Raw genomic sequence first — 18,022 nt, forward strand, 5'->3', positions numbered from 1 at the left:
ATGAAAGCAGTTTTTATTGTAAAATATGTCAAATGATATGATGTCTTGGGGTTTGTTGATCGAGGACGACGGTGAAAGTATTCTCTATAATAACCTGTCGGAGGAGCGCAGTGTTAACAGTGTAAGTACTTGATACTTCCATCCCTGATGATCCTACAGGCTGTCATTGTCCTGTGTGTCACACATGAGGACACATCACTCACACAAACATGTGTCTGAGTCACATCTTTGGCTTTGAAGTCTCTGAGTGTTTTACTCAAACTGCTCCTAGAAGTGACCTCTTAATAGAAATAGAGTACTGCACAATCTGAACTGATCTGTACTGCTCCTTTTATCTACCACTGAAGAAGACAACGAGGGAGACACTTTGGAGGAATAAGTTCTTCATAAAAAGATGAGAAGTGATGGTTTACTTTATAGGTGAATGTTCTGATAATCTATGTGACTCTTCATTCCACGAAAATCCAATAAAGAAAGTGCTCTGTCAAAGCAGATTTCCTCTTTATTTAATTCAACGTTTCACAGAAATCAAACAATGTTTCCACTTTACTCCAGGTTATGCAAAAAGCGTCTTCTTCTGTGTGCCACACGTCATCTTTAACAGTGGATCTATTGATTATTTTGCTTATTAATTCATTTGATTAATCCTTTCACTCATGACTCTCTGGCTAAAAAATATAATTTTTTGTCTGTTTTACAGAAAAGTGTCCCCTTCATCCAACTAGTCAAAAGTGCTCTTCAATATGAATACAGGTATGTCGAGCCATCACTGTGGAAGAATATAAGTTTGATTGAATGTTGCTGTTCTGGATCATCAAAGTGTCCCTGGTTCCAAAACAGTCCAAAACATAGCATCTATGAGCCCATGAGACCTTTAAATACCAAATATTGCTTTAATATTATTACTAATATTATTATTGCCATTATTATTATTATCATTATTATTATCACTACACAGTGGTTGTTTTAAAAAGCTCTGCAGATTAGAGATTAAGCCTCGTCTATTTTGAAGCTGTGAAATGTGTCGCTCTGACTCTGACCTTGTGTCACTGATGATCTATAAAAGCATCAATAAGAATAATGCCTGTTGTTTGAAGCTCACTGTGTTTGTGGCAAGCGGCCAGAAGGCCAGGATTATGCAATACAACTCATCATCTCTATGAGTGTTTATGATTATGGACATTCTATATGAACATGCCTTTATTGTTCATACTGAAAAAACATATGACTTACAAGGAGAGTATTAGTCATACCCTTGGATAAAATCCAGAACAGCACAAGCATCCAGATGAAACATTCTGCTGCATGAGTTGTGCGTTCATCACGGCTGCATTATGGGTGTGTGTGATTGTTTGTTTGTTTGTTTGCACGTGCATGCCTTCTGCCGCTGACATCACCTGCTCGGCTTTGCTCACTCAAGTGTGGCTTTGTCACTCATGCTCTCTCCCATGAAGAGGGTCCAGAGCTCCCCCAATCTAGCCTCAGGTACTAACTCTCAGACACACTATGATTATGAATAAAAAGACTCATAATAACACCACAACATCACTGTCACGCAAGAAGAACAGTTCAACAAAGCTGTCATTTTACTTGACGACAACATCAACAACATTTCAGCTGCTTTTGCTTGTTTTCAGCACTTTTGTGATATTGCTGCTGTTTATAGCTTTTTATTTTTTCCATTTCATATCTCTGTGCCTCTTTCGTATGTTGTGATTTGGTCAGAGAATGGTCTGCTTCCCCTCTGTGTGAAGTCTGCTGAGTGTCTGTTCCTTCTTTTACACCCGTCTCTGGACATGTGGGCGTGGTCAGCTCATTGCGCACATTGTATATTGGGATAAGCAGTTCAGATGAATCTAAAATGTGGTATTTTTCTTATGAACGATGAAAATAGATCAGACGAGAAGTTAGTCTAGAGCCGCTATGTGTGTTAGAGGACATGAGACAGACACGGGGAGAACGTGCAAACTCCACACAAAAAGCCCAGTGCAGGAATTGAACCCAAGACCTACTTTGACACTGTAAATTGTAGATTTCGGCCCTGCTATTTTGTAAAACAGAGCCGTGAGTAGAGATATGATATGAAAGATATGAACCTCAGCACTCGGTTGAAGGTGTTGGAAACAGATCCGGTAACAGTATTTGGCGTTAGCGACGTTCTCACAGACAGAAATCGATGCATATCTTAAACTAATATTAAGTTGAACACACATCTTGGCATAAGGCGCCGTCTCAAAATATGTCTTTTGTCTCTCCGTTCTTGCCGTCTCTGTCCCGTGCTCCCCAGCGAATGATTCCCACTCTTCAGACTTGGGTAAGTTTGTCCCCGAAAAGGCGTTATCGCTCGCTCACCTTCGCCGGGCGCGAGTCGCTAACGCCGCTTCACGCTGAACCCGCAGATTCGTGGCGCTCCAGCAGTGTCACGGACGGCCTTAAAAACGGAGACGCCGGCAGCTCGTCCCTCGCCGCCAAAGGCTTCCGCAGCGTCAGGCCCAATCTGCAGGACAAGAGGTCGCCGTCGCAGGTAAACCCGACGCCTCTCTGTGTGTGTCGCATTCAGGTCCTGAGAAACCGTCAAGTCAAATACCGTATTTTCTCGACTATAAGTGGCACCGGGAGTATAAATCGCACTAGCCAATATATGCATAATAGAGAAGAAACTTATATAAGTTGCACTGGAGTATAAATTGCATTTTTGGGGGATTGGAACAGATGAGAGAACATGGTGAATAGGTGTACGTATGCTAATGCTAACACCTTCAGCTACATGAGGCACAGACAGAACTGTGGTAAGTGTCTGGTATGTTAACGTAACATATGAACAGTTATTCAGATAACTATAGCATAAAGAACATGCTAACAAGTTTACCAAAGCATCAGTTTTACCCCAAATCACTAAATCCATTGAATTCTTCTTCCTCTGTGTCACTTCTAAACAACTCCACAAACTCCAGAGGAAGAGGAAGTGCAGATTCTTCTTCTGCGTCGCTTAGAGCCTAGAGCGCCCTCTTGTGGTCGTCAGTTTGAAAGTAATAGTTGATAATATATAAGTCGCACCCCAGCCAAACTATGAAAAAAGGTGCGACGTATAGTCTGGAAAATACGGTACTCTCAACGGCCTCAGAACTGCTATTCATTATATTTTTGTTACTCGGTTCGATGAAGGTTCATGTATGTTATGTCTGGTAATAAATATATGTTGCGTGTTTAGATTCTTGAATTTAGTGTGAGCGTTAAATCAAACAATAAATGAATAAATGAATGTAACTACAAGCTTGGTTGTCGGACAGTAAACTCTCTGTACCATTTATGCAATGAATAACGACAAAAATAGGCTTGAAAGAACAACGAATAATTAATGACAGAATTGTTTTACGTCAGCAAATATGTTCACAAACTCACTATTCTTAAATGTACCTGTTTGTGTTTCATGTATGTTTTGTATTTTGTATATGTTTGTACTGTATTGGCACAGTAATTGCCGCGGCGTTATCCATAAACTATTCTGGTCGCTTTGGAGAGTCACGACCTGAAAGTTTCACCTGCTGCTTTGGCCTGGAAGAAAAGGACATTTCATATTTGGAAAAAACATGTCTTTATACTTTTAGATGGACGAGGACTAAACTGAGACAGAAACAAGACTAACCCAGTGCCAAAGGTCAAGCTAAACAAGTGGCTAAACTAAGACTAAACCCGGACTTAACTCGAACTAAACTCGTGTTAAACCAGGGCTAAATCAGGGCTAAACTAAGACGGAAACAAAACTAATCCAGGGCCATAAGTAAAGCCAAACAAGTGGCTATAGGTGGCTAAATTAAGACTAAACCCAGACTAAACTCGGACTTAACCCGGATTTAACCCGGACTAAAATACTATTAAACCAGGGCTAAACCAGGGCTAAACCAGGGCTAAACAGGGCCAAAGTTAAGCCAAACAAGCTGCTAAACCATTGCTAAACCCGGCTAAACTGGCATTAAATCAGGGCTAAACCAGGGCTAAAAGTAAAGCTAAACAAGTGGCTAAACTAAGACTAAACTAGTATTACACCAGGGCTAAATCAGTGCTAAACCAGGGCTTAACCAGAGCTAAACCAGGGCTAAACCAGGGCTAAACCAGGGCTAAACCAGGGCTAAACCAGGGCTAAACCAGAGCTAAACCAGGGCTAAACCAGTACTAAACCAGGACTAAACCAGGACTAAACCAGGACTAAACCAGGTCTAAACCAGGGCTAAACCAGAGCTAAACCAGGGCTAAACCAGGGCTAAACCAGGGCTAAACCAGGGCTAAACCAGAGCTAAACCAGGGCTAAACCAGTACTAAACCAGGACTAAACCAGGTCTAAACCAGGGCTAAACCAGTACTAAACCAGGACTAAACCAGGACTAAACCAGGGCTAAACCAGGGCTAAACCAGAGCTAAACCAGGGCTAAACCAGTACTAAACCAGGACTAAACCAGGTCTAAACCAGGGCTAAACCAGGGCTAAACCAGGGCTAAACCAGGGCTAAACCAGAGCTAAACCAGGGCTAAACCAGTACTAAACCAGGACTAAACCAGGTCTAAACCAGGGCTAAACCAGTACTAAACCAGTACTAAACCAGGACTAAACCAGGACTAAACCAGGGCTAAACCAGGGCTAAACCAGAGCTAAACCAGGGCTAAACCAGTACTAAACCAGGGCTAAACCAGTACTAAACCAGGGCTAAACCAGGGCTAAACCAGGGCTAAACCAGGGCTAAACCAGAGCTAAACCAGGACTAAACCAGGACTAAACCAGGGCTAAACCAGGGCTAAACCAGAGCTAAACCAGGGCTAAACCAGGGCTAAACCAGGGCTAAACCAGGGCTAAACCAGGGCTAAACCAGGACTAAACCAGGGCTAAACCAGGGCTAAACCAGGGCTAAACCAGAACGCAGCTGTATTTGTTCAGACACAAATTCTTTCTGACAGCACTTTTAGTAGAATTAAATAAAAAGAATAAAGAATAAGTCAGTATACGTCTGAAGTATATGTCTGGGTATTTATACTTGATCTATATAATCTTAATGTGATATTCTTTCCTCGTTGTTTCACCTTCTTTAACGACATATTTAACATATTCCATTAACCTCTAAGGACACCGATCGCACGCCCTCCCCGCCCCCCCGGAGAGCCAGCTTTCATTCCTCACCCGCTGGCACTAACCCGCCGCTGTGCAGCTCCTCCCTCGCCAATGACTCCAGCCCTGGAATGCAGCAGTTTACCCAGCGCGAGAATGCCGTTGTCAGGGAGTCCTACACTATAAAAAGCACGTCTTCCTCTTCCTACGCCTTCTCCGAGACCACCGAGCCGCGCCCGCCGGCCGCACTCACCCAAATAACACCCACCGCCACGGAAGAACCCAACTCCGCCTCTAACCGAGCTAACGTCCAGGGCCGCAAAGTGTCCTCGCTCAAACTAACCCCTCTGCCCATGCCAGACCCGCCCACTCACTTCAGCGCTTACACCAGCACCGGCCCGAAAACCGCAGCCGACGCCCCGCCGACGCCCCCGCGCCAGGCGTCCGTCCGCCCGGGAGCGGAAAATGTCGTCGGAGAGCAAGAGCGGCGGCCCCCCCTGCCCGCCGGAGAGCCGGAGGTCGAGCTGGAGGTCGAGCCGGAGGTCGAGCCGCCTCCGAAGCCAGGACCCTCCGAATGCCCCGCCCGCACGGAGAAGTCCCCGCCGGCCGTGCCGCCGAGACCATCGGCCGCCCACATCTTGGTACAGACTCGTCACAGCGGAGTGCAAATATTCAGGAGCTCTTGCGTTTACGTCGAAGCCTCTTTTCTTTTGTGGGATGCAAATTCGGTTTCTAGAAGCGCTGCTCAGGAACACATTTTTAAGTGTTTATTTGGAATCAACTGCAACCACAGACTTAAAGTGCCCCCTACAGGCCGGACGACTCATTCAACTAAAACACAGTTAAGATAAATATATTTTCAATTGTGCAAAAAAAAAAAACACAGAATAGCACATTTTTTAGGTTTATAATTTCACTTCCTGATTGTAATTGATGACATCACACAGGGAAATTACCCAGCAAACACTGGGCCAAAACTCATCCAATGGCACAATTGTTTTGATCCGAAAATAAAAATATATGAGAGTGACTTTGTTTTCTTGAATTCATGTTTAGAGAGTCAGAAAGTGAGTGTCCCTGGGGTGATGTCACTTCCTGTAATTTTCTACAGATTTTTCAACATTTTCTCCACAAATACCTGCTCGATTGGTGTAAAACTATCATTCATACGCACAATAGGTACAAATACACCAAATATAGTCAAAATTAGAGCATCGTAAAAACCTGTCAGAGGCACTTTAATTGTCTTGTTAATGAGAATCGAGCAGTGCAATAAACGTGCAGGTTTATTACACTGACGACTCATTGTGAGAGTAAATGCTTAAACGTTGGTATCACACGTGGAAAGAGAACACAGAGTGGGAGGAGCTATGTTAATGCTCACTAACTGTGTGAACTGGCCTTTGTGCTGAATCCTGTTTGGTCTCGCGTTGTTACTTCTGCTTCTGCCGTGGATGAACTAACCAGTCCTTTTCAGTTCACAGAATATTGACACCTCCGAAGACGTTGCCGCAGAATTTGGCTTAACCACATTTTACCGTTTGTTGACGTCAGATGTTTGTTGCCCCCGACACTAATGGGTGATCAATCTCCCCCCTTTCCTTCCTGTTCTCACCCACTCCACCACCAGGGCCCTCCCTCTCCAGACTCCAGTGCACGCCACTCCCCTTACCGCTTCCACAGCTCTGAGTCCCTGGACTACCTGTCCGGCGTCTTGCCCAAGGCCCTCTCTCCCGCCCCGTACGCCCCCGGCGGTGCCAGCGCCGGCGGGCCGACCGTTAGCGCCGGCATCGGCGGCTTCGCGTCGCCCTCCACCTCCCCGGTGACGGTGTCGGCGCTCAGCCACTACTCCACCTCGACGGCGGGCCTGCTGGACGAGCTGCAGATCTGTAGCCTGGACTCCCCCGGCGCCTCCCCCACACCGTCGCCCACCCTGAGCCACGCCTCCGCCTGCACCTCCACCGCCGGGCCCGACGACGCTCTAACCGCCCCCGTGACCTCCGCCGCTGTCACTAATGTAATTATTAATAACACACAATCGAGATCCCGCCCGCCGCACTCGGACTGAATGTTCTTAACCCCAAATAATCCAAGAAACTCTTGACTGAGCACGACTTTCCTGTGTGATACCAGACACCATCCCTGCCGCTAGTGCTCTTGGTTTGTGTCCGTGTCGCCGTGACGTTTTCTTAGACGCTTGTGATGTGCTTCTCGTTGTGTCTTCTGCTTCTGCCAGTTCCAATAAAAACAACCTCAATCTGATTTCAGCCACGTTTCCTTGAGTTCATGTTGTGGTAGATTATCGCTACTTTCTCATTTTATGCCCGTTTCTGTTCATGTCGCGCTTTAGTTTGTCTGGCGTCCCAATGAAAACGAGCATAAGAGAGGAAGTAGCGGGCAAAATCATAATTGTGTTTATGCATCACAAATTACACTTAATTCAATTTCAGATCTTTCCCTTCTTTTTTTGGAAAGTAGAATTTTAAAAAACAACATTTACTAAACAAATATTTGCCCACGTTGGGTCTGTACTGTCTGTGTTTGCACTAACTTCTTCTGGTTCTTGAGATCTAAACCCTCTTGTCGGACTAACCCTTTTACAAACAATGAATAAACAGATTATAGTTTACGCAGTGGTTGAAGTGTGTGATGTCGTGCTGTTTGGTGCCTCGTCGCTCTGAACTCGACTTGTTTCTTGATTCCTGTGCGTCCCCCGTAGGGCCAGCTCCTGTCCCACGCCATGAACGGCAGCACCGGCCCCCCTCCGCCGCGGCCCCTCTCCCCGCCGTCGTACCCCCCGCCTCCCAAGTCCCTCCAACGAGGCCTTCACACGCAGAGCCGGAGTTCAGGTCAGACGCGTCAACAAATCGTTCATATTTATCCATTTCCTTTCTCGTTTCGGGCCAAAATTGCCTGACGTTTTTGACTTTTTAACAATTGGACTAAAGGTGCAGTCTGCCACTTTGCCACCAGGGGTCCGCCGCCCGCTTCTGTGTCCACGGAGATGTTGAAATGTTTCGCAGTGCGGCATTAAACTTATGTGCCTGTGATTTCTTTGATCGCATTTGGAAAACAAACGAGCGTTATGACTGCGAGCAGGGCTGCTTCTCCGCAGATATGACCTGTAACTTGGCGGGCCCTCCAGAAAAGCCACCTTTAAGTGTGAAATTCGTATTCCATTAACATTTATTTTACCCATAAGAAAATTAAATGCTGTATTAAAACTGATGCGACGTGCGAATCGACAAACTAAATTAATATAATTTAAAGAATCTGTAGTTTTAGGGTCTAATTAAACCCTTGGTGCTTTTCAGAAGGGAGTGAATGCCTTTCAAGAGAGTCCATAGTGAGCGGGCGCACAAGTATCACCGTGCCCATCACAATGCCCATCACCGTGCCCGTCGTCGTGCCCGTCGCCGTGCCCGTCGCCGTGCCCATCGCCCGCTTCTCAGAGGAGGAGAAGAGGGTGTCGGTCATCAAAGCCCCGCATTATGAAGGCATTGGACCCGTGGACGACACTGGCATCCCCATCGCCATTCGAACGGTCAGTGACTTCATCTATCCATCTATTCACTGCAGACGAGGATTTGGGGTTTCCATAAAAGTCATTACTATCACTTTTTGAAATAAAATACACTCATGTTGTTTTTTGTATTATTTATTTAATTATTCTATTTATATTTATAAATAGATTAAATAAATTATATAAATTAAATCAATTAAATTAATTGAATTAATTAAATTAATCAAAATTAATCAAAATTAATAAATTGTATTAGTAAGTTATTTCATTTTATTTTATTTATTCTATTATTTATATTTTTTAATTATATTTATTTATTTTAAAGCCAATTAAAGTCAAATGATTCATGATTTCCTCTTGGTGTTTCCTGCCGTTGTCTCTCAGCAGTGAGGCCCGTAAAGAGGCCCGTAAAGAGGCCTGAGAGGATTACAGGCCGGAGCCGGGGCAAAACACCAGGATCAGGTGCTTTTCTTTAAGCGCCTACAAACATTTTTGTGGCCTCCTCTCGGTAACCGAGGAAAGTGAACCAGTTATTGGCCTTTCTGCAGGCCAAGCCAAAGATACACAAACTTCCTCTTGTCTCACTCTGAAACTGTGTTTAGCGTCGCACGAATACGAGAGGATTAAGTCCTTTGAAGTGTTAACTCTATCCTTCTCAGTCGCACACACACCAGCGTTTCTCTGGCAGAACCTTTGCTCCGGCCCAAACGGAACAGGCTAATTAGGGATATAAAAAATGTGACAAGGAAACACAAATCCAAATAGCAATAGAAAAGCCCTTTCAGCTGTTCAGTTTGGTGTGAAATAAAGTGAAATGAAGGTTAAAGTTATGCACAGAACAATGTCTCAGGCTGTTTTCTGTTCACAGACGGTGGACAGGCCAAAGGAATGGTACAAGACCATGTTCAAACAGATCCATAAAGTCCACAAAGCAGGTAAGATCAAACTCTTCGGGGCTTGTTTTTGGCCCCGTGTGCCAGCGTGTTGTTTTCTTTGTCCCGCTCATCCTGAAAGACCCTGCGGACCGCCGAGCCAAAACTCATTAGCCAGAGTGAAGAGCGCAGATAGAGGGAGGGAATTGGAAGCGACCTCCAATAAACACGACGCCGTCCTGGGAAATAGGCTGCGGTTTTGTGTCGCTCGACAGAATCGCGCCAGCACACGGCCTGATTGTTCAGCATCTCGGATCGTTCTCATGGATCTGCAGGAGCTGTACATATAGATCCTGCACGTTAGGGATGAGGAGACGATACCAAATAACTGTTGTCATCATTACCTGAACTTTACAGACTCTAAATAACATATAAAAAGACCTTTTACTGACAAGGACAGCGGTATTATTAAAAGAAAATGTTGAAAAGAATAAACGATTTGTGATTTTTATCAATAATATACTTTATACATAAATATTCTCTATCTAAAAGCCTTAAGTCAGTGTATTTCAACTTTGACTTAGGTTGATAATGTGTTTGAAAAATCTCTATATACAACAGAAATAATTGGTTGACCAATTTTTGAGATTTTCTTTTTTTTTAATATGCCTTAATTTAGTTTTTTGAATGTTCGGTTGATATTTATTAAATATCAATTTAATTTAATTTAATTATATGTCCCTGGTCTGTTTCGGTTTTGTTCAATATTTATTTTACTTATACATATTTTTTTTGCCTATACATTTGAAAAAAGGGGGAAAGAAAATCATAATAAACAAAAATAAACAAATAATTGACATGCATTCTATATTTAAATACACAATATTGTACACAATGTGTCGTCAATAAGTATTCAATTATTGAATACAAGTCTCATTCCAGAGAGAGTTAGCTTTGCTTTGATGCATTGAGAACAAATGAACAGAACGTGTATTTGTCGAATATATTCATGTCATAGTTCAGGGGTGTCAAATTCATTTGGGCCGCGGGCCGAATTTCGACGCTCAGGCTGGGTCGTAACGTAACGTAACGTAAAACATAAAACTATCAAAAGTATAAGAAATAAATAGCTTTATATAGCCTACGCTGTTTTGAAGCAATTACTGGATCGATTTTAAAAAAAAAAATACATAAAAATGTATTTAGAAAAACAAGTGTAATTTCACCAACACTGTGCTTCAGTTTATGTGCATTACAACTTCAGAGTTGATCTACAGTTCTACACAGAGATAAACATTTGACTTTATAACAAAATAAACTTCTCAAGATCTAAAAAAAACTTTTAAATGTACTAACTAACATCTCCATGTCTGTGTAGTTATCTGTACACCTGAACACCACTAAACTTCTGCTCAAAAGTGCTTAAAGTGCACTTCTCCCTCGGCAGCTCACTCAGCAGTGCAGCAGAGCCCCGTGGGGGAGGGGCGGCCACCGGCGGCATTGTGGGACGCGTAGTTTTAGCAATAAAAAACGGTTACGGATGTAACTACGGTTCTATAAAATCGATTTAAAAAATAAAAAAAATTATTAAATATAAATTTGAAATGTTCGGCGGGCCGGATTTGGTCCGCGGGCCTTGTATTTGACACATGTGTCATAGTTGCTGCTACTTTCTTTTCCAGATGATGACTATTCTGACACATATAACGCCGCCTACGCCACCATAAACACTGGTGAGAGACGCTGCCACCAACTATTTGACACTGTTGTTGTTTTGTATCCATTTTCCTTTTCACACCTCTTCCCTCTTTTCTCTGCCCTCTTCTCTTTTCTCTTTTCTCTTTCCTCTTTTTTCTTTCCTCTTTGCGCTTTCCTCTTTCCTCTTCGGTCTCCTCTATCCTGCCCCGAGCAGACGAGTGTGCTCCGCTTTCAAACGTCACTCTGGCCCACCCCGCGCCCAGGACCCACACGTACAGGCCGCTCGCCAAAAGCCCCTCCGACAACGGGCGCCAGCCTCCTCCCGCGCCGTCGCCCGTCCCTCCGCCTCCGCCCGCCACGCCCTCCATCCTGCAGCTGCGAGCGCGGGACAGCGACCGGGGCAAAGAGGGCGCCGATACGTACGACCTTTTTTTTACTTCGTGCAGTATGTGTAGTGTGTACTGACGAGCGGTGTGTACTGCTTTAGATGGTGTTACGCGCGGTCGACGGGCGTTTCACGGATGATTGATGTGTTGTTTTGGCTCCTCCCACAGAAGGAACGAATGGGGCCCTCCCGACAGGAAAGTGGACACGAGGAAATATCGTGCCGAGCCCAAGAGTATATTTGAATATGAGCCAGGAAAGTCCTCAATTTTAGCGCAAGAAAGACCGGTGAGTGTTCCAGAATGTTCTTTGTTTGTTGTTTGTTTGTTTGTGTTTAGACTTCTCTACGATCTCAAGTCGATAATGTGTCGGTTGTTTGTTGATAGCAGCGTGGGCCGCCAGAGCTAACGTTGACGCTAACTCTACAGCTGCTGCTTCCTTAAAGTGCCCATGACAGGTTTTACGATGTTCTAATTTTGACTTTATTTGGTGTATGACAGGAAGTGACATCACACCAGGGACACTCGTCCCAGTTTATGCAGAATTTACACAAAGAACCTACTCTTTTAGCTCTAAACATTAATTCAACAAAATAAAGTCGCTCTCATATTTGTATCCGTCAAATAAAAAACATTGTCACATTAGATGTGTTTTTGCTCAGTATTTGCTGGTTACCTTATTTTCCGCACTATAAGGCGCACTTAAAAGCCTTTAATTTTCTCAAAAAATGACAGTGCGCCTTATAATCCAATGCACTGCCTTATATATGGATTAGTTCTGGTTGTGCTTACTGACGATTTTGTGTGGTACACGTTTTGATTGGCTTAATGCGCCTTATAGCGCAGAACTTACGCTAATTTCCTAGTGTAACAGGAAGTAAAATTACAAAACTAAAAAATGTGCTTTTCTGTGATGGCATTTTTATATTTTTTTAGCAAAATTCAAAATTTATCTTAACTGCGTTTTAGCTCAATGAGTCGTCCGACCTGTAGGGGGCGCTTTAATGGGAGGGTAAAGGTAAATGTTGGAACGGCGAGACAAGCCTTTTCCCGCTGTCATTTGCTTTAATGTCGCTGTGTAATTGTTTTTATTCTGTTCGATGCCCACGATAAAGAGGTCTCGACGTCGGCGGGTTCTTACCTGGTTCCATAAAAGTGGATAAATAAATATTGCGCGTGTCAAACGGATGGAATCGCTGCGTGACGCGGTTCAAACCGAAGCTGGCAGCGCGGCAATTGTGACGGTCGATTAGAGCGCTGCGTCTCACTGCGAGTCCGGAAATAGAAAGTGAGATTAGCACTTGTCACACGGTGTGACATTTGCCAGAACCGAAACCTCAAAGAAAGAAAAAAGGAGGAAAAAGGGATGTGATGCTCTGTGTACAAAGGCAGAAATCACACATACAAGCTAAACGCACAATAACAATATAAAGCTGCATAGGGAGGCTAAAGGGTTATTAAAGTGACGTATGACAGGTTTTTACCATGTTCTAATTATGACTTTATTTGGTGTATTTAAACCTGTTGTACATATAAATTATAGTTTTACACCAGCAGGTGTTAGTGGAGAAAACGTTGAAAAATCTGTAGAAAATGACAGGAAGTGACATCACACCGGGGACTTTTATACATAATTTACACAAAGAAACACATTCCTACTGTGATGTCATCAATTATAAACAGGAAGTGAAATTACAAACCTAAAAAATGTGCTATTCTGTGATGAAATTTGTATAATTGTTCGCAAAATTCTAAATATATCGATATCGTGAGTCGTCCGACCTGTAGGGGGCACTTCAACCATGCCAGTCATACCAGTTCAAACACAAGAAAACGTGCATATAAGAAGATAATAAAACATTTATTCGTCTCAAAAGGGGAAAAGGCATTGGTTTGTGGGCTACACTTTAACGAAATTATCGCCGCGTCAGTTTTAAACATCAAAAAGCGCCTTTCGAGTTCATTTCGATTTGATTTTCACCCCGCGCCCATCGCAGTTTCCGCCTCGGCCCATTCTTAACCATGAGCTCCATGTCTCTTTCTCTCTGTGTGCCCCCTCTCTCTCTCTCTCTCTCTCTCTCTCTCTCCACACCTCCCCCTGTCTCCTCCCTCTTTCCCCCTGTCTCCGCCCCGTCGCCGTCACGCTCTCTCCAGACCTATGACGACGTAGACTTAGAGAACGAGCCCTGGTATAAGTTCTTTTCCGAGCTGGAGTTTGGGCGGCCGGTAAGTCGGGGCCGTGACCTCTGCACACGGCACAGCTCCGCCCGCATTCCCCCCCCCCCCCCCCCCCCCCGACCCCCCGTTGTGTACAGTGTTAAAGGGTGTTGTCGCCTGTAGTTTGGGGGGCGGGGCTAGTGGTCCCGGCATGTGGTGAACCCCCCCTCCCTCCCACCTCTGTGACGGCCTGCGTTGTGTCTTTGTGTTGCCGTTGTTTTTAGATTTGTGGCTAGTACGTATATATTTGCATCAACGGGAGCAATTATTAAAGTTCAGTTCGTTCATTGTTGCATTTTACGACGCTTAAAATTAAAGGTACCCTGTTAGAATGTACTTAAAGGGGCTGTAAAATAAGTAACATCAGTTTTATTTTGTTTTTTAGACAGATTTTTGTGTGTGTAAAAGCAGCAGAATCAGACTGCTGTGCGCTGTCTGCATTTAATAATAATAATAATAATAACTTTTATTTATATAGCGCTTTTCAGTGACCCAAAGACGCTGAACATAATAAAAAAGGGGGGGGGGGTATTTACAGACAGGGGGGACAACACGTACAATACACATTAATATACAGATAAAATGAACAAGACAGAAGAAGTAGAGAGAAAAAGATGGGGATGTAACAGGGGGTAGAAGTGTAGGCAATGGGGTAGAGGAGGCTAGGGGTAGGGGAGGTCATAGGCTTGGGTGAAGAGGTATGTTTTTATTTACCGTATTTTCCGGACGATAAGTTGCACCGGAGTATAAGTCACACTAGCCAAAAAATGCATAATAGAGAAGAAAAAAACGTATAAGATTTTTTTGGGAAAATTATTAAAAAACATGGTGAATAGGTGTACGTATGCTAACGCTAACACCTTCAGCTACATGACGTATGCTAACGCTAACACCTTCAGCTACATGAGGCACAGACATAACTGTGGTAAGTGTCTGGTATGTTAACGTAACATATGAACAGTTATTCAGATAACTATAGCATAAAGAACATGCTAACAAGTTTACCAAAGCATCAGTTTTACCCCAAATCACTAAATCCATTGAATTCTTCTTCCTCTGTGTCACTTCTAAACAACTCCACAAACTCCAGAGGAAGAGGAAGTGCAGATTCTTCTTCTGCGTCGCTTAGAGCCTAGAGCGCCCTCTTGTGGTTGCCAGTGTGAAAATAACAAATAATATCACATTATTATCCCGGCCAAAACTATGGGGGAAAAAAGTCTGAAAAATGGTAATTGGTCATTACGGAGCGTTTTATTCCCCGCGGAGCAGGAAGTTCACCGGTAACGAGTGTAAAGTGATTGCGGTGAATAATCAGGATGCTCAGAATGCATTAAGTGAGTACAAAAACACATTTGTACTGTTGCAAACGCTTTAAAAGTAACCGTTTTTCACCATTTAAGGCGGTAAAAAACAGCTACAGCGCCTACGACATGATTCCGCCTGAAGACATTATTTAAAGTTCTGAAGTAATTTAAATTCTACATTATACACGAATACACAATACCGTAAGATGTTAAAATACCCATCAAAAAACAAATCTAGTATTCATTCACCTGTGTGGACTTTGAAAATTAATCAGTTCACAATTTTGGCCTCACATAAAAGTTGATTATTCTTTAGATCTTTTTTTTATTATTATCTTATTTTATAGATATAGTTCGACCCATAGATATGGTTTACCTATCATTGTTCCACAGCCCAAACCACGTGCACACACTGCCCTCTGCTGGATGAACACAGCAACATGAGATGAGGGGCTTGTTCGAAATGTTCAGGTGGAGGACCGCTGTCGGGTCCCCCTGCAATACGCTAACAAAGGGGCCCGGAGTGTGTAGTGAGGGACGACCTGCAGTACATTCGGAGTGTGTAGTGAGGGACGACCTGCAGTACATTCGGAGTGTGTAGTGAGGGACGACCCGCTGTACATTCGGAGTGTGTAGTGAGGGACGACCTGCAGTACATTCGGAGTGTGTAGTGAGGGACGACCCGCTGTACATTCGGAGTGTGTAGTGAGGGACGACCTGCAGTACATTCGGAGTGTGTAGTGAGGGACGACCTGCAGTACATTCGGAGTGTGTAGTGAGGGACGACCTGCTGTACATTCGGAGTGTGTAGTGAGGGACGACCTGCAGTACATTCGGAGTGTGTAGTGAGGGACGACCTGCAGTACATTCGGAGTGTGTAGTGAGGGACGACCCTCTGTACATTCGGAGTGTGTAGTGAGGGACGACCTGCTGTACATTCGGAGTGTGTAGTGAGGGACGACCTGCTGTACATTCGGAGTGTGTAGTGAGGGACGACCTGCAGTACATTCGGAGTGTGTAGTGAGGGACGACCTGCAGTACATTCGGAGTGTGTAGTGAGGGACGACCTGCAGTACATTCGGAGTGTGTAGTGAGGGACGACCTGCAGTACATTCGGAGTGTGTAGTGAGGGACGACCTGCTGTACATTCGGAGTGTGTAGTGAGGGACGACCTGCTGTACATTCGGAGTGTGTAGTGAGGGACGACCTGCAGTACATTCGGAGTGTGTAGTGAGGGACGACCTGCTGTACATTCGGAGTGTGTAGTGAGGGACGACCTGCAGTACATTCGGAGTGTGTAGTGAGGGACGACCTGCAGTACATTCGGAGTGTGTAGTGAGGGACGACCTGCAGTACATTCGGAGTGTGTAGTGAGGGACGACCTGCAGTACATTCGGAGTGTGTAGTGAGGGACGACCTGCTGTACATTCGGAGTGTGTAGTGAGGGACGACCTGCAGTACATTCGGAGTGTGTAGTGAGGGACGACCTGCTGTACATTCGGAGTGTGTAGTGAGGGACGACCTGCAGTACATTCGGAGTGTGTAGTGAGGGACGACCTGCAGTACATTCGGAGTGTGTAGTGAGGGACGACCCTCTGTACATTCGGAGTGTGTAGTGAGGGACGACCTGCTGTACATTCGGAGTGTGTAGTGAGGGACGACCTGCAGTACATTCGGAGTGTGTAGTGAGGGACGACCTGCAGTACATTCGGAGTGTGTAGTGAGGGACGACCTGCAGTACATTCGGAGTGTGTAGTGAGGGACGACCCGCTGTACATTCGGAGTGTGTAGTGAGGGACGACCTGCAGTACATTCGGAGTGTGTAGTGAGGGACGACCCGCTGTACATTCGGAGTGTGTAGTGAGGGACGACCTGCAGTACATTCGGAGTGTGTAGTGAGGGACGACCTGCAGTACATTCGGAGTGTGTAGTGAGGGACGACCTGCTGTACATTCGGAGTGTGTAGTGAGGGACGACCTGCAGTACATTCGGAGTGTGTAGTGAGGGACGACCTGCAGTACATTCGGAGTGTGTAGTGAGGGACGACCCTCTGTACATTCGGAGTGTGTAGTGAGGGACGACCTGCTGTACATTCGGAGTGTGTAGTGAGGGACGACCTGCAGTACATTCGGAGTGTGTAGTGAGGGACGACCTGCAGTACATTCGGAGTGTGTAGTGAGGGACGACCTGCAGTACATTCGGAGTGTGTAGTGAGGGACGACCCGCTGTACATTCGGAGTGTGTAGTGAGGGACGACCTGCAGTACATTCGGAGTGTGTAGTGAGGGACGACCTGCAGTACATTCGGAGTGTGTAGTGAGGGACGACCTGCAGTACATTCGGAGTGTGTAGTGAGGGACGACCCGCTGTACATTCGGAGTGTGTAGTGAGGGACGACCTGCAGTACATTCGGAGTGTGTAGTGAGGGACGACCCGCTGTACATTCGGAGTGTGTAGTGAGGGACGACCTGCAGTACATTCGGAGTGTGTAGTGAGGGACGACCTGCAGTACATTCGGAGTGTGTAGTGAGGGACGACCTGCTGTACATTCGGAGTGTGTAGTGAGGGACGACCTGCAGTACATTCGGAGTGTGTAGTGAGGGACGACCTGCAGTACATTCGGAGTGTGTAGTGAGGGACGACCTGCTGTACATTCGGAGTGTGTAGTGAGGGACGACCTGCAGTACATTCGGAGTGTGTAGTGAGGGACGACCTGCAGTACATTCGGAGTGTGTAGTGAGGGACGACCTGCAGTACATTCGGAGTGTGTAGTGAGGGACGACCTGCAGTACATTCGGAGTGTGTAGTGAGGGACGACCTGCAGTACATTCGGAGTGTGTAGTGAGGGACGACCTGCTGTACATTCGGAGTGTGTAGTGAGGGACGACCTGCAGTACATTCGGAGTGTGTAGTGAGGGACGACCTGCTG

General features: G+C 45.1%; 1 protein-coding gene across 1 annotated transcript in view; it reads left to right on the top strand.

The window, feature by feature from the left end:
- LOC140377011 (uncharacterized) overlaps positions 1–18,022 on the top strand; it is a 46,656-nt gene that overhangs the window by 8,213 nt on the left and 20,421 nt on the right. The window contains exons 2-12 of the mRNA XM_072462259.1: positions 701–753; positions 2,288–2,314; positions 2,400–2,524; positions 5,115–5,738; positions 7,817–7,946; positions 8,412–8,641; positions 9,489–9,555; positions 11,175–11,225; positions 11,405–11,609; positions 11,745–11,862; positions 13,728–13,799. Of these exons, the coding sequence (XP_072318360.1) occupies positions 744–753; positions 2,288–2,314; positions 2,400–2,524; positions 5,115–5,738; positions 7,817–7,946; positions 8,412–8,641; positions 9,489–9,555; positions 11,175–11,225; positions 11,405–11,609; positions 11,745–11,862; positions 13,728–13,799 (1,659 nt within the window). The 5' untranslated portion in view covers positions 701–743. The remainder of the gene's footprint in view (positions 1–700; positions 754–2,287; positions 2,315–2,399; positions 2,525–5,114; positions 5,739–7,816; positions 7,947–8,411; positions 8,642–9,488; positions 9,556–11,174; positions 11,226–11,404; positions 11,610–11,744; positions 11,863–13,727; positions 13,800–18,022) is intronic.

Source organism: Eucyclogobius newberryi, unplaced genomic scaffold (assembly GCF_026437365.1).
Source record: "Eucyclogobius newberryi isolate DKJ021-1_F unplaced genomic scaffold, fEucNew1.0.hap1 SCAF_4, whole genome shotgun sequence".
NCBI lineage: Eukaryota > Metazoa > Chordata > Actinopteri > Gobiiformes > Gobiidae > Eucyclogobius > Eucyclogobius newberryi.